Genomic DNA, 12,664 nt, shown 5'->3' on the forward strand with positions numbered 1-12,664 from the left:
AACCTGCCACGGGAACAGTTTAGCAACATCAGGACAGCACACATTTTACTGGGTAAAAGCAATGCTTCGGTAACTGTTGCGAGCATGAAACAATCAACGGTTGACCGACACAGTTGCCGCAGTGCTTTAGCAGCGGACACTTCTGCAGTGGTATGACTGTTGCTACAACATTGTTGCGCGATTGCAGTAAAACTGTTTTCTGTTGCGAAACTTTGTTGCGCCGACTCTCTCCACAACATAAATTGTTACCTGGGCAGAAGGACGTAATAGGATAAATATTAAAATAGAAGAGTTCGCTGTCTCACAAATATGTTAGCTTCTAATTGCCTATACGAAACCGGATGCATTATTATCAAGCTCCGCAGCCTTTTCTTTTCTCATTCCAATGGAAGCAAGCTTCAAGAGCTCGCGCGTTCTAGGAACCTGTTATGAAATGAGCACACAGCAGCATTTAGGATTTACGAGATTGTAAAAAAATGAAATCCCGTGACGCGATTTTTTTTTTTTTTTTTTTTTTTTTGCACAGCTTTTCAATTCTTTTTTTTTTCCGTGCAAGCCGCGACCAGCGCAATACTGGTTCCTATGTCAAGATTCACGGATGCAGCGTTTGTCAAGATTCGTGGATGCAGCGTTTGTCAAGATTCATGGATACAGCGTTTATATTCCTAAGACTGAGTGGAGAAGAAAAATATGTAAGCGAGGTGTGTGTCAGTTGACGGCACTTAAGAAACAAATGGCATTGATAGCACATTCATTGTCAACAGCGAGTGGACGAACCATTTTGACATGAGCCGGTAACCGTTATTTTTTTTCCGGTTCAGTTCCGGTTCGGGTTCATCGCGATAACAATATAACGGTTCGGGTTCGGGTTCAGTTACGGAAAAAATACCGGTTCGGTTCCGGTTTTCGGTTCGCTTCGGTTCCGGTTCACACCCTGATATATATACATAAATATATATATATATATATATATATATATATATATATATATAGTGTATACACGCAATCGTCTCCAAGACCACTCAAAAGTTTTGTGCTCACACTTTGGGAGCTGACATAACCCTGCAAATAAAAAATGATTTCTTGCAATTTATAGTCCTACTCAACGGCAGTAACTAACGGTACAACTGAAAAGCAGTGGTTTTGTTTCATCATCGCTGTACTTACAACTTGACCCCATTATTCGACATGGAAACGTGGCCCAGTCAGGACAAGGCTGCTCACAGTCCTTGATGGCCTTTGTCCTTTGTTTACCTCTGTAGGGTGGCCATGCACAACGGTCATTCCGCACCCAACAGGCAGGAACTGCCGAAATATCATTCTTCCCAAGAAAATTTATGATGTAGTACATTTCCTGAAACACACAAATGAAGGCTTTATTATTTTAAAAGCTCCTTATTAATATGTGAAAATGTTATTTTCAAAGCAATCAAGACCAGCTTAGATTATGCAAATATGAATCATCACACTTGCAGGTGAACTTGTGGAAAAACCGCATAGCACTGTTGATGCTGCAAACAGACGCACTTGCACTTGATGTCCTTCACACTACACAATGAGTACTGCCTGGAAAGACTGGTGGCCTTAAAAATTCCTAGTTCTGATGAAGGCACATTAGTGGTATACAGGTCGTTCAGACACTGGAAGAACTGCCCGCAGATGCTTTGCTCTCCACCCGATTCGATGAAGTTCCTAACAAGAATGATGTTACCATCTTTCAGCTGCACACAGTTCTCTGAAGGCTTGAAAGAAAGATATGTGCCATCTAGGAGTAGCTCACTGTACTGAGTTCCCTCGAAGTTTGGCGGCTCAGGCCCATCTCGGTGTGGCCCTTGCCTGCCACACTTCTGTTGTTCACGGGTTATTTTGGTTGCAGCCTTGAGTTCCGAGTATCTTCTAATGACTTGCTGCAAAGCCAATGCACGACCTCTGACCATCTTCTTTAGTTTCCCAAGAAAGTTCTCGAAAGGGAAGGCAGAGAACAAGTCCACAGGGCCGAACCTCCGAACATCCTGTGTCAGGTGGATCGGGGAGTGCACATTGTAAACATACACCCCATCCCCATAAAGGGAACCGGCATCGCGAACAAACTCTCTCAAGAGGGACTCTGCCACATCGCAGTGCGTCAAAAAAAAAAAAACTTGGGGCTGGCTAGAATCGTCATAGCACAGCTCAGCTGTAGAAGCGTTTGTCCAAACCACTTCGAAGAAGAACTGGCCCAAAGTACAGCAAAAAGCACCGGAACTCTACTGCCTTCCTGTGGTCTCGTTCTTTGAGAGAACGTGGCTTGCGATTAAACTCGCAAGGTGTGCTTGACTGAAAGCTTATCAACTTGTCGGATATTTCAAGTTGGGACCTTTTGGGCAACTTCGATGCTGAAGGTGTGGGTGAGGTCCAGTATTGCACAATTAATCTTTTCATGACGCCCAAGCACACCAAGTGCATGTAGTCCAGAGGAAAGCAACTCACAAGGCCTACACCTAGTGCTGAAAGTGGTGAAACAGCATGATGATGGTCTGCATTCACTTGGTTGGTGAAGTCTTCATCTGTGCATAATGGAGCATCAATATCCGGAAGTGTAACTTTCTTTCCATCATGTTTTCCCTTCTGACTGCACTTTTCAGAACCATAGTATGCAGTCTGCCCCTTGATGCACTTGAGGTAGGCCCTGGCTGGAGCATCACAGATAAATGAATGTAGTTGTACTGTATACAATTTGCTATTGAGATGAATGCCCTGGGTCAACAATACGGACAGTTCCTCAACAAAATCCTTCATGAAGAGTTCCACGTTTTCAGGTTTCCCATCACCTTCATGCAATGCCGCCACGAAAGGGTTCTTACCGCGGCTTTCTTTCACCGGAACAAGCACTGGCCAGAACTGCTTACGAGAACTTTGTGAGATTGGAAGTCCATCTACGTTTATGGAGAGCGACAGCGTGGAACACCCGCTGGGAAGCAATCCGCCTGTGGCCTCTGCCATAAGCCCTGCAGCTACTCCAAAGTAGTGGTATAAACCACTTCCCATTTGTGCAACCTCAGTGATGCGCAATGTCTTTAGCAATGTCCTTGCATGCTCCGTCAGTTTAGCCGGTCGCCATCGGTCGCCCACCCGGAGTGAGAGTTCGCGGTGCTCCACATAGATGGCGCCACAGAAAAAGAGAAAACCGAGGAGGACACAATACGGTCGCTCATTTGGCTTTCGTTTCCCCACCTGTCTATCTTACACCCTGGCTTCGACCTTGTTTGGCTTGAGCTACTTCCATATCTTGGCGTCGTGGCTTGTCAACACTGTGCGTAAACGAGTAAACAACTATGAAGTTCAAGTATGAATAAACTCTAAAAATTTATTTGACAGTAGTAAAATACGTTTTTTTTAAGAGTTACAGAACATGGGTTCGATGGGAGAAATTGGAGATTGGTATAAGCCGTACAGCCATAACCGTGATGCCGTACTCGTATGCAATCATGGCGGACGGTGGTGAGCTTGCAATGATCGGTGCGTGATCTCGAACATAATATCGGCAATGATAGTGAACTATTAATGTCGAAACGGTAGTTCCGTAGCTATGCGACTGTGCTGTGCCATTGTGAATTGTCCACAAATGTAGGCAAAAAGTGGTCCACGCAGAGCGAGCTTGGTTTTGTTCTGACCACTTCTGTCGACTGCTCTTTGGCGAGAAGTGAACAAGGACTAAGTACTCGTATGTGTAAGATTATACTCGTTTAATTTTTATTGCGAGCGAAGCAGAAGCACACGGGTGACGCAGCGATTTTACTCGTTTCATTTTAATTCCGAGCGAAGCAGAAGCACACGAGTGACGGACCCGTGCACTGGAAATCTCGTTCAGAAACAGTAGTATGCGCTATCATCACTCACTCACTCGTCCACGCGCCTCACTTCTTTTCGTCTTTTACGGCAGTAACCGTTCATGGCCCTTCCGGCCCTTCATTTTGAGTGGGATGCGGAGTGCGTCCGTGTATCCGTGGCCCTTGACGCTGGATCTCCTTCCTACCTGGCCCTATCCTCACTCCACTTTTCTTTCATCTCGTACCCCATTCTCGTACCATCTCTCCTATGTTGCCTTTCCTTTTCTTTCCCCCCTCACTTTCTCGCTTGATTTTATGTTTGTGGCCCCTCGCTCCCCCTTTCCTACCTCCATAGAATTATATGTTCGTAGCTTCTGACATATGATTTCAACTTTGGACCCTTGGATGCTGCTCCTCGCCATCTCCCCTTCTATCTATCTCCTCGGTCTCCTCTTTCCTCCCTCCCCTCTTCCTCCACCCTCCCGTCTATCTTCCTCTTTTTTCCCGCTATCCATCCACCTCCCCTTTCCTCCCCTCTTCCCCCTTCTCTCTCGCTTGAGTGATTCTGTGTTCTTGGCCTATGATCTTTGCTTTCATGGTGGTCTCTGGATATGGCTCTTCATTTTGAGTGGTCGGGGAAGTATGATCTTCTGTCCGTGCAACCGTGGCCTATGACCTCCGACTTTGTACCACTTCCTACTGGACCACCCCTTCTTGCTCGCTCTTTTATCTGGCCCCACCCCTTCCCCATCTCCTTATTCCCCTCCACTCCTTCCTCTCCCCTATTGAGACTTGGTGTCATCTTCCCTCTGTGTGCTCTTCCTCCCCTCTTGCCTCTCTCCTCCGTCCGATCTCGCTCCTCCCTGCCCAACTTTTCTTCATCTTTCTCTCCCTTCATGCTCCCTCAGCCATTTCATCCTCAGTCCCCTCTCGCTTCCGCCTCTTCTCTTCCTTGTGTGAGCATGTGCTTTTGGCCTTCGACCTTCATACTTGACGTCTTTCTTCCCATCTCCTCGTTCACCTTCCCTCTAGACCGTCTCCCTTTTCCCCTCCTCTGTCTATGAGACAATGGCTCCCACCGGTCATCTCACTTGCAGTATGTTGCAATGAGCCGCCACTTTTTGAGTTTTCTGAAGAAACAGAGTGGTGGGCTATAAATTGGACTGAAAAATGAGCTTCCGCATGTAACTATTTCAAATTTTCAACCAGGGTGTATTTTATACTGCATGTTCCAAGATTTCTCTAAATCTCTAGGCAAGCACTGACGCAGACAACCAAGGCGGCGAGAGTAAAAACCACACAATCGCTCGATTAGAGTCGAGTCTATTGGGAAATTAGTCCTTGCTTCTATTTTAAATAATAGAAATTATATCGCAGGAAGCTCGGGTCGGATAGAGCATTCAGTCGACCTCAAGAACTCTCTGCGACTTGGTAGTAGGGTAATCATGTTAATATTTTTCACAGAAACAGAGCTACGCTACAAAAGTTAACGTAATAGAGCACACCACTAAAATACACCTTTGGTGATAATTTCAGCTAGCTCAGGTTCCAGTTTAATTTACAGGCTATCACTCGCGTGCCATCCTATACATGTTTGGGAGGTCTTTGGGCCGTCACGTCACTAGCATGAGTTTTCCGCGTTCGATGACACAATAACGCCCCATGACTTCACCAGGGGCAGATGCAGGAATTTGCTTGGGGGGGGGGGGGGGGGTGGAGGGTCAGGTGTTGGTCAGCGTACCATATGTTTAGGAACCCCCTTCCTCTCTCCCTCGTTTTACGCCCTAAATTTTACACATGCAAAAATCAAGAGGGGGGTCAGGACATCCGGACCCCCCTCCAAATCCGCCCTTGGACTTCACCCTCTTGTTATCTTTAGCATGCGTTCCAGACGCTGGGCATCCGAATGATCCTAACCTAAGAAGCAATGATAAGGGTGCATGTTAGCTTGTGAATATTGAGCAGACTCACCAACTCGCCCTTACAAAAATGATAAATGAGTTTCAATTGAATTCCTAACTCGCCAACTCGCCCTTACAAAAATGATAAATGAGTTTCAATTGAATTCCTAATGTGTTCTTATAAAATGCACAAACTCATTAGAAACTCATTGGTAATTTTTGTAAGGGCGAGACAGGTTAAGGGGCAGGAAGGAAACCAGCTCGAACAGGCAAGTCTCAACAGACTTCTCGACAAGGTTTCTGTTGGTTTGTGTTTCGTTTATAGTATGACAAAAACCACAGTAGGGTGCCTTAGTGTGTTTGCATGTGCTTTAGTGTGGCGACAACAAACCATTTTGTTCACATTCATCCTCGAGTTGAAGCTCACTGAACAATCCTATGGCAACGAAATGTAAGCCATGTTCATTATAAGTTTGCCAGCCTTGCATTACCACTTAGCCCATTATATTAAACTTGATTATAAAATTGTGCAAGCAAATGCCACACACACAAATGAATTCAATTTTATTATAAACCTTTTGGACAGATATTTTTTTTACTTTTCTGCAATTTGTTTAGAGTACATTTTGAACACTTGTTTCAAATGCGCCATTCACAAGCATTAGGGCGGTCTTTCTGTTTGTATAAAAATAAAAATGTTTGAACAAGAAAATTTATTGAACTATTCAAAGTTTAGTTCCTTTGTGTATCCTTCACCAGTCTCTGTGTGATGTGGTGATGTGTCACATTTCGTCACATTAGGCCAACGTCGCTGCAAAACATTGCCCTTATGTCCGGGTAGAAATGTTACGAAGAGGTTATTTCGAAACGTTGCTCTAATGTTGCTTCTCTAACATTCCTGGAACGTTTGCCTATGTGATGTAACGTTGCACGACGTTCAGTTACGGTGAAACAATGTTACAGGTGAACGTACCTGTTACGTTAGTTTTCTAACGTTGCTATAACATGCCCAAATGTGCCCCAACGTTACATTACATTTGTGACATTCCAGTAACGTTATGGCAACATATGGTTCTACTAGGGCCCCTGCGCAAGAAGCAGACGAACTTGCCCTCCGCATTGCTTTATTTAGAGCGCCCGTCACAGGACACCATTTCCAGGCGATCACATTCAGACAAGAAGGCATTTTTTCACGTAGGGGACTGTTTATTGGATCTATGCATGGTACAATTCAAACGAAAAGAGTCACAAACATAGCACATAATACAGCCATAGAACAAAGTTTGCAGGGATGCCGGTCAATTTACAAAGAAGCAGAGCCGACGACACTTTTTTTTTGCGGAGTGTTGACATGTTATGGACAGAAATATTGTGGATGGCAGATAGGGCAAGTGTGAAACGCGATGATCGAACACACAGCTTAGTGGAACACATTTTGACAGGTAACAAGGACATCAAGAGGCATGAAAAATAGAGCCCATCAAATCATATATGTACTGCACAAGTAAAAAATACAATAAAAACTCCAAACTGCATGCACACAACATTATCTACAGCAATTTAGAAATTCTACAGAATTTAAAGCATCTTACTGTTCTCAGTGTCATAAGTTCTGTTGCTTATATAAAGCACAGGCATTTTAGAGCGCTGGAGCTCTTTTACTGATCAAGGAAATGGCGCATATGAGAGAGAGAGAGAGAGTTACAAGCAGCATCCCCATGTGTATTTTTTTTTTTCTGATGCGAACACCGACTGACAAGGAGACGTAGTGCCGCTTCCAACGCAGTAATTCACCGAGGATTTTTTTTTTTTCTAACACGATTTGAATTAGGGTTTGTACCTACCAGAACGATCACATATGTTTGCACTGGTTGGGTGCCCTTATTTCAAGGGTACTACACTTGAGAACACATTAAAATGAATGCGATCAGTAAATTCTAAATCGAAACTTGCGACGCCGAAGTACGCTCAGCGATTTCTTCAGTTTCGTTTGGGCTGCATCAGTTTCGAGCCTCTCTCTACATGTGCAAAGCCGCGGTTACTTTGTTGTTCATGATTCCGAATAGAAGGACAATTCGGCACCAGCTTCATTCATGCAAGAAGGAAAAGCAGCACCTCACAAAACTTAATATACACACATTTATAATTCACCAGTCTGCGTAACGGCGAGTTCCTCAGCGATAGTTACCACGGAATCGACGACTTTGCCATTTGCCACGGAAACGACTTTTGTTATTTGCAATAACAAAAATTAGAATAGACAACTTAGCAGCTTCTCAGCGGGTCCGTTATTATCAGCTTTAATGCTCCAAATTTAAACGCCAAAAACGCAAAGCTTCGTAACCGTAAAAACATCATAAAATAATTAATGAACTGATAACTCATTTGCAGCGTTATCGTTACTAAGCTTTAGCTGCTCAACACTGGTAAGTAAGGCCAAGTTTAGAGAAGAATACAAATTCCAGTCAGCAACCTCAACAGTGATGGCGGCTCGGCGTTCAGTTTGTTGCGTTTGTACAAGCGTTTCTAGGCCACTTCAAATTTTGTTGGTGTGCACGATGGACCTGACGCAAGTCGTTCACTCGGATTCCGACGACACGGACGACGCCGATGCGGACGCCGATGAGGCAAGGAATTTACCGTTTACTCGTCGAATTATGCCTTGCACGCGTTGAAGCGCTCGGAACGAAGCCACGCGTCCCGCGGTTTTTGATTTATTTCTGAATACCCTTTCGCCGGAAAAAAGACACCAGGGGGCCGAGCGAAGCAGAATTGCTCCACATGGGCTCCTGCCCTTTTTAGGCAGTTAACGCGAAAGTACCAAAATATCCTTATAATCTTCAGTGTCATTCAATTCACCAAGAAAAGCGGCACCGAGGGATACCACAGCTGTGCAAATGAGTGAATTTTTTGGTCAAATTTCCACCTTGGAAAGATCTACCTCGTATGCGGAGAGCTAAGCCTCACCAGGAATACAAGCGGTCGCCATCTTGGCTATACTCGAACACGGGGCACCCGCCGAGGGAAAGAAATAAGCGAGACCCAACGCCGAAACCCGCTTTGCGCGCGGGCCTTCGGGCCCCGCAAGCATGATACCTACGCAAGTAACAAAGCAGGGAGTGAACAACGAGATAGACATGGAGAACAGCGCGAGTACCAGAACGAGCGGCACGCACATGGAGTTTGATGAAAACAGCGGCAGGACGCTGAGCCAGCCTGGCCCGTGGTACGAAGTTCTCAAAGAAAGAAAAAGCCAGAAAACAGCGGATGAGAACCGCATAAAAGGAAACAGCAAGGCGAACAGCGCCCAGAATCTAAAAGAAGAGACGAGTGGGCTGACCAACCCAAAGATGCAACCGACCAACAACCAACTGCAGCAACAGCGACGCGGGGACGGAAGAACCCGCGGAGGCAACAACACGCCACCAAGGAAACGCATGTTGCCACCATTACAAGAGGATGAATACAAGGTAGTATACAGACCAAGAACGGGCCTCAAGCTTTCTTCGTGGTCTGATAAAAGCCTCACGCAAGGCATCGCCACAGCAGGCGGTTTTCCATTCAAAGACTTCTACTCGAATGTGACGATCCAGACGCAATGGGCTCAGAACTTGATCATCGCAAGTACCGCGGACGAGGACTACGCCATGAAGCTGAGAATGATCACCCAGATACAGCTAGGCGCGGCCTTGTACGAACTCATGCCTTACCTAAAACCGCTCCCGGGCACCGTACGAGGAGTGGTGCACGGAATAGAAGCAGGAACAACAGAAGAGGAACTTAAAGAACTTATCTCAGTCAACGGCTACAGCATTCTGCACGCAAGAATGCTCGGAAAATCTAGCTCGGCGCTACTCACGTTTGAGGGACCGCACGTGCCATTCTACGTGAAAGCGGGTAGCGTCACGCAGACTTGGACGTAGTTCAACTACTCTACTCAAACTACTGTAGTTTAACTACTTTTCCGAGCAATTTGATAACTTTCAATTACAAATTGATTTGGGTAATTAGTAGCTTAATTTAACTACTTTTTTCAGGTAACTTCTACTCAAATTACTAACTACTTTCGAAATCTAGTGCTAATTTTGCTCATCACGAAAGTCTGAGCGCAGAAAAAAATAAGACGCCGGCAGAGGAAGTGGCATTCCCGAAAAAGGGGTCCCCTCACATCTTTTCTGCGTAGTCGTCGCCATCTTGCGTGTTGCAGCGACAGCCGCACCGTCTAGCGTACGGTTGTGCGCCCATTTTGGTATGCGGAGAGCAGCGTTGTTCCTAGCTCCCGCGTTGTCCCCATTGACCCCGTGCATCGTATCTTCATTGTTTTCCCTTTAGTGAGTTCTTAATCTGTTTGTCATTGAAAGTGTAAATTATTCTTGTGTTCTGGCGTGTTTATTCGCCTTCATGGCGCCCGTTGTTGCGCCAACAGCGCCGAGAGGTTCGTCGCCAGCGTCGCCGGTAATCGAAATCGGAGGCATGTTCACTTTTCCTGAGGACGTTTACCAGTGTTTACTCTTCGCGTGTTGTTGTTCGTGAAGAATGACAGCCTTCTGCGAATGACTAACGGAAGGTTTCTATGCGCGAGCGAGGGCGACCCTGGGCATAGAAGTATCAGCGTTTAATCGTAGAAATACTCACAATGGGAGTTGGCGACGCGGGCCGAACGGTTTATTGTTATGGTGCACCGTCGAGGTACGATCGCTAGTTACTGGGACATCTCTACTTCGTATGACGCCCAGATGCGTCGGAACTATTCAGGAGGTGGAGGTAAAAGGGGGGGGGGGGGGGGGGGGAGGACGACGACGACGATTTTGCGCCCTTTTTTCGTATTGTTTGCATTAACGTATTTTAACGGGCGTCGCTACCGAGCAACACACAAAATTATAGTGCACATCCTCGTAGGAATGAACGGAATGAAAAACAAAACTCGAGTAGCCAATAACAATCATAACACCCAGGGTCTTACATTTGCACCACAAGCTGCAAAATTTGTTCTACATTTGACTTGTCGAGGCCTATTACTGCACTTGTAGATGTCCGTTTCTATACTGCCTATTTGCTTTTTTTATGTGCTGGTACTGCATCGCTTACCCGCTGATATTAGCGGGGAAGCGATGCAAAGTGTATACGTTACAGCCGCATTCGCTTTGCGACTTCTTGTGTTCGGTGCACAATTTGTCGCGCGCTATCTTCCGTTTTCGGAAATTGCTGCTGCAGCCAACGGCTGCGCAGTGGCAGCCCGATGACCAAATATGCGCGGACATGATACATTGACGTATTAACCCACCTTATTACAACTCACTTCGCTGTCAAGGGCTTCAAAACCCATTTAACGCGCACCACTTCAGCATCTTGCCAGCCGGCTAGGCCTGCTCCCGCATACCGGAAGTGTTAGAACCGGAAGAACTATTCCCGCTGTGCGCCGAGTCGCCGAGTCGAAGCTACGCACGTTACACGCTGGGTCGAGGTTAGACGGAAAAGGTGTATACTCGGCAGCCGTAGAAACTGCATCACAGACGTCGTTGGGCCAAGGTGGCGACGAACAGCCAAAACATAACACCGGCGCGCACGAACGCCCTGGACGGGTATTGACCTAATCTGGTAATGCACTCAGGCGCCGCGTCTCCAGCTGCAGCCATGAAAGACACTCCTAGGGTTGTTGTTGTTTTCATGTTGTCTGCCTTTAGTGAGTTCTGCCTCAAGCGGTTTGGGGGTTCCACGGGAAGCGCCACTGTAATGACCTCGCAGCTGGGCGCCTGTTCCCATGGTCGCCTCGTCGTCAGTGCATACGCCTTTGCAAAGCCGGACTCCCCCGCGCACCAACCCAGACACGGATAATCCGTTCATGGGAGCACGTTCCCTCTTCCAGCTGCAACTGTACGAGCGGCGATGCTTGTTCACGTAATCCTTCGCGTCCTTCCGACCTTCCATGCCAGGGAGACCTCCTCTTTGTTGAAAACGATTTACTTGTAGGCGCGTCAGGATACCATAGTCGCCGTCGAGGATAGTGAGTTGCCCTTGGGAGATCCTTTTGTTGGACCCGGCGTCAGCGGCGAAGTATACTTCGGTTCATCTTCTGTTAAACCAAAACATTTTTTTTCAGTAGCGTAGTACTAGCATGGCAACGAGACGCGCAGTCGTCCGGACTAGAGTGCCTTCATGTGCGCTTCGCATAGAGTGATGCCAACTGCCTGTTTCCCTTTCCCACACCCTCTTCCACCGCCATTTTGTTTCTCTCATTGTTTCCCCGTGCGCCGGAAAGTGGCCTTTGTGTCCATCGGTAATCCCATCCGAGGGGGAAAATGCTAATCCTCCCTCCGTGGGTTCCACAACGCTGCTCCGAACTTCTGAGGTAAGGTGCTTGTTTCCGGGAAGGTTATAAGCCCCACGGATTATCGCCGAGGAACAAAATGGCTGCTGGTTTGTCGGCGAGTGGTATCACAAAGGGTGGCATCACCCTAGCAAAGCGTACATGAAGGCTCCCTAGTCCGGACGATATCATAGTCGTAGCGCGAGATTTGAACCCTTGACGGTCAGGTGCACTCGCTCAGCCTACTCTCAGAACGTCGAAGATATTAAAAGGGCCAGTCATAACAATCTCAACTTGCCGAAAAAAAAGAAGGAAAAAAGTTTGTTATAAAAGACCCCCTACTCGAGGTAAACCTCACATGTTTCTTCATAGACACCTAAGATTCCGACACTCGCTTACCCGACCCTGCACGACCTGTTTCTCAAATTGAACGCTGCCATTCCGTCCAGCGCGTCGGTGGAGCGTCTTTTTAGCTTGACTGATGACGTCTTTAGGAGGAAAATTGGGAAATTATCCTATCAAGAACTTTGAAATTTCTTGATAGGATGCGAGCTAATAAAATATTTTGGTGAAATCGTAAGCCATAAGATGACTGCATTTATTTTAGGCTCGCAGGGCTTTTCACGGATCAAAACTGCTGTTCATTC

General features: G+C 46.5%; 1 protein-coding gene across 1 annotated transcript; it reads right to left on the reverse strand.

The window, feature by feature from the left end:
• Positions 1 to 1,098: 1,098 nt before the first annotated feature.
• Positions 1,099 to 3,048, reverse strand: LOC115311732. Its single transcript, XM_042289747.1, has 4 exons — positions 2,357 to 3,048; positions 1,470 to 1,566; positions 1,225 to 1,354; positions 1,099 to 1,127 (listed from the first exon to the last, which is right to left on the reverse strand). The coding sequence occupies exons 1-4, from the start codon at positions 3,025 to 3,027 to the stop codon at positions 1,099 to 1,101; spliced, it is 927 nt and encodes a 308-aa protein (XP_042145681.1). The 5' UTR covers positions 3,028 to 3,048.
• Positions 3,049 to 12,664: the final 9,616 nt, after the last annotated feature.

This window comes from Ixodes scapularis, unplaced genomic scaffold (genome assembly GCF_016920785.2).
Source record: "Ixodes scapularis isolate PalLabHiFi unplaced genomic scaffold, ASM1692078v2 PGA_scaffold13__105_contigs__length_92229423, whole genome shotgun sequence".
NCBI classification, from domain to species: domain Eukaryota; kingdom Metazoa; phylum Arthropoda; class Arachnida; order Ixodida; family Ixodidae; genus Ixodes; species Ixodes scapularis.

Excerpts from the sequence above, each read along its gene's own strand:
- LOC115311732 (XM_042289747.1), bottom strand. The coding sequence starts at position 3,027 with ATGGGAAGTGGTTTATACCACTACTTTGGAGTAGCTGCAGGGCTTATG. Across the intron at positions 1,355-1,469 it reads TTCCACAAGTTCACCTGCAA|GAAATGTACTACATCATAAA; the intron begins GTGTGATGATTC and ends TGTGTGTTTCAG. Across the intron at positions 1,128-1,224 it reads GACAAAGGCCATCAAGGACT|TTGTACCGTTAGTTACTGCC; the intron begins GTGAGCAGCCTT and ends ACTGCTTTTCAG.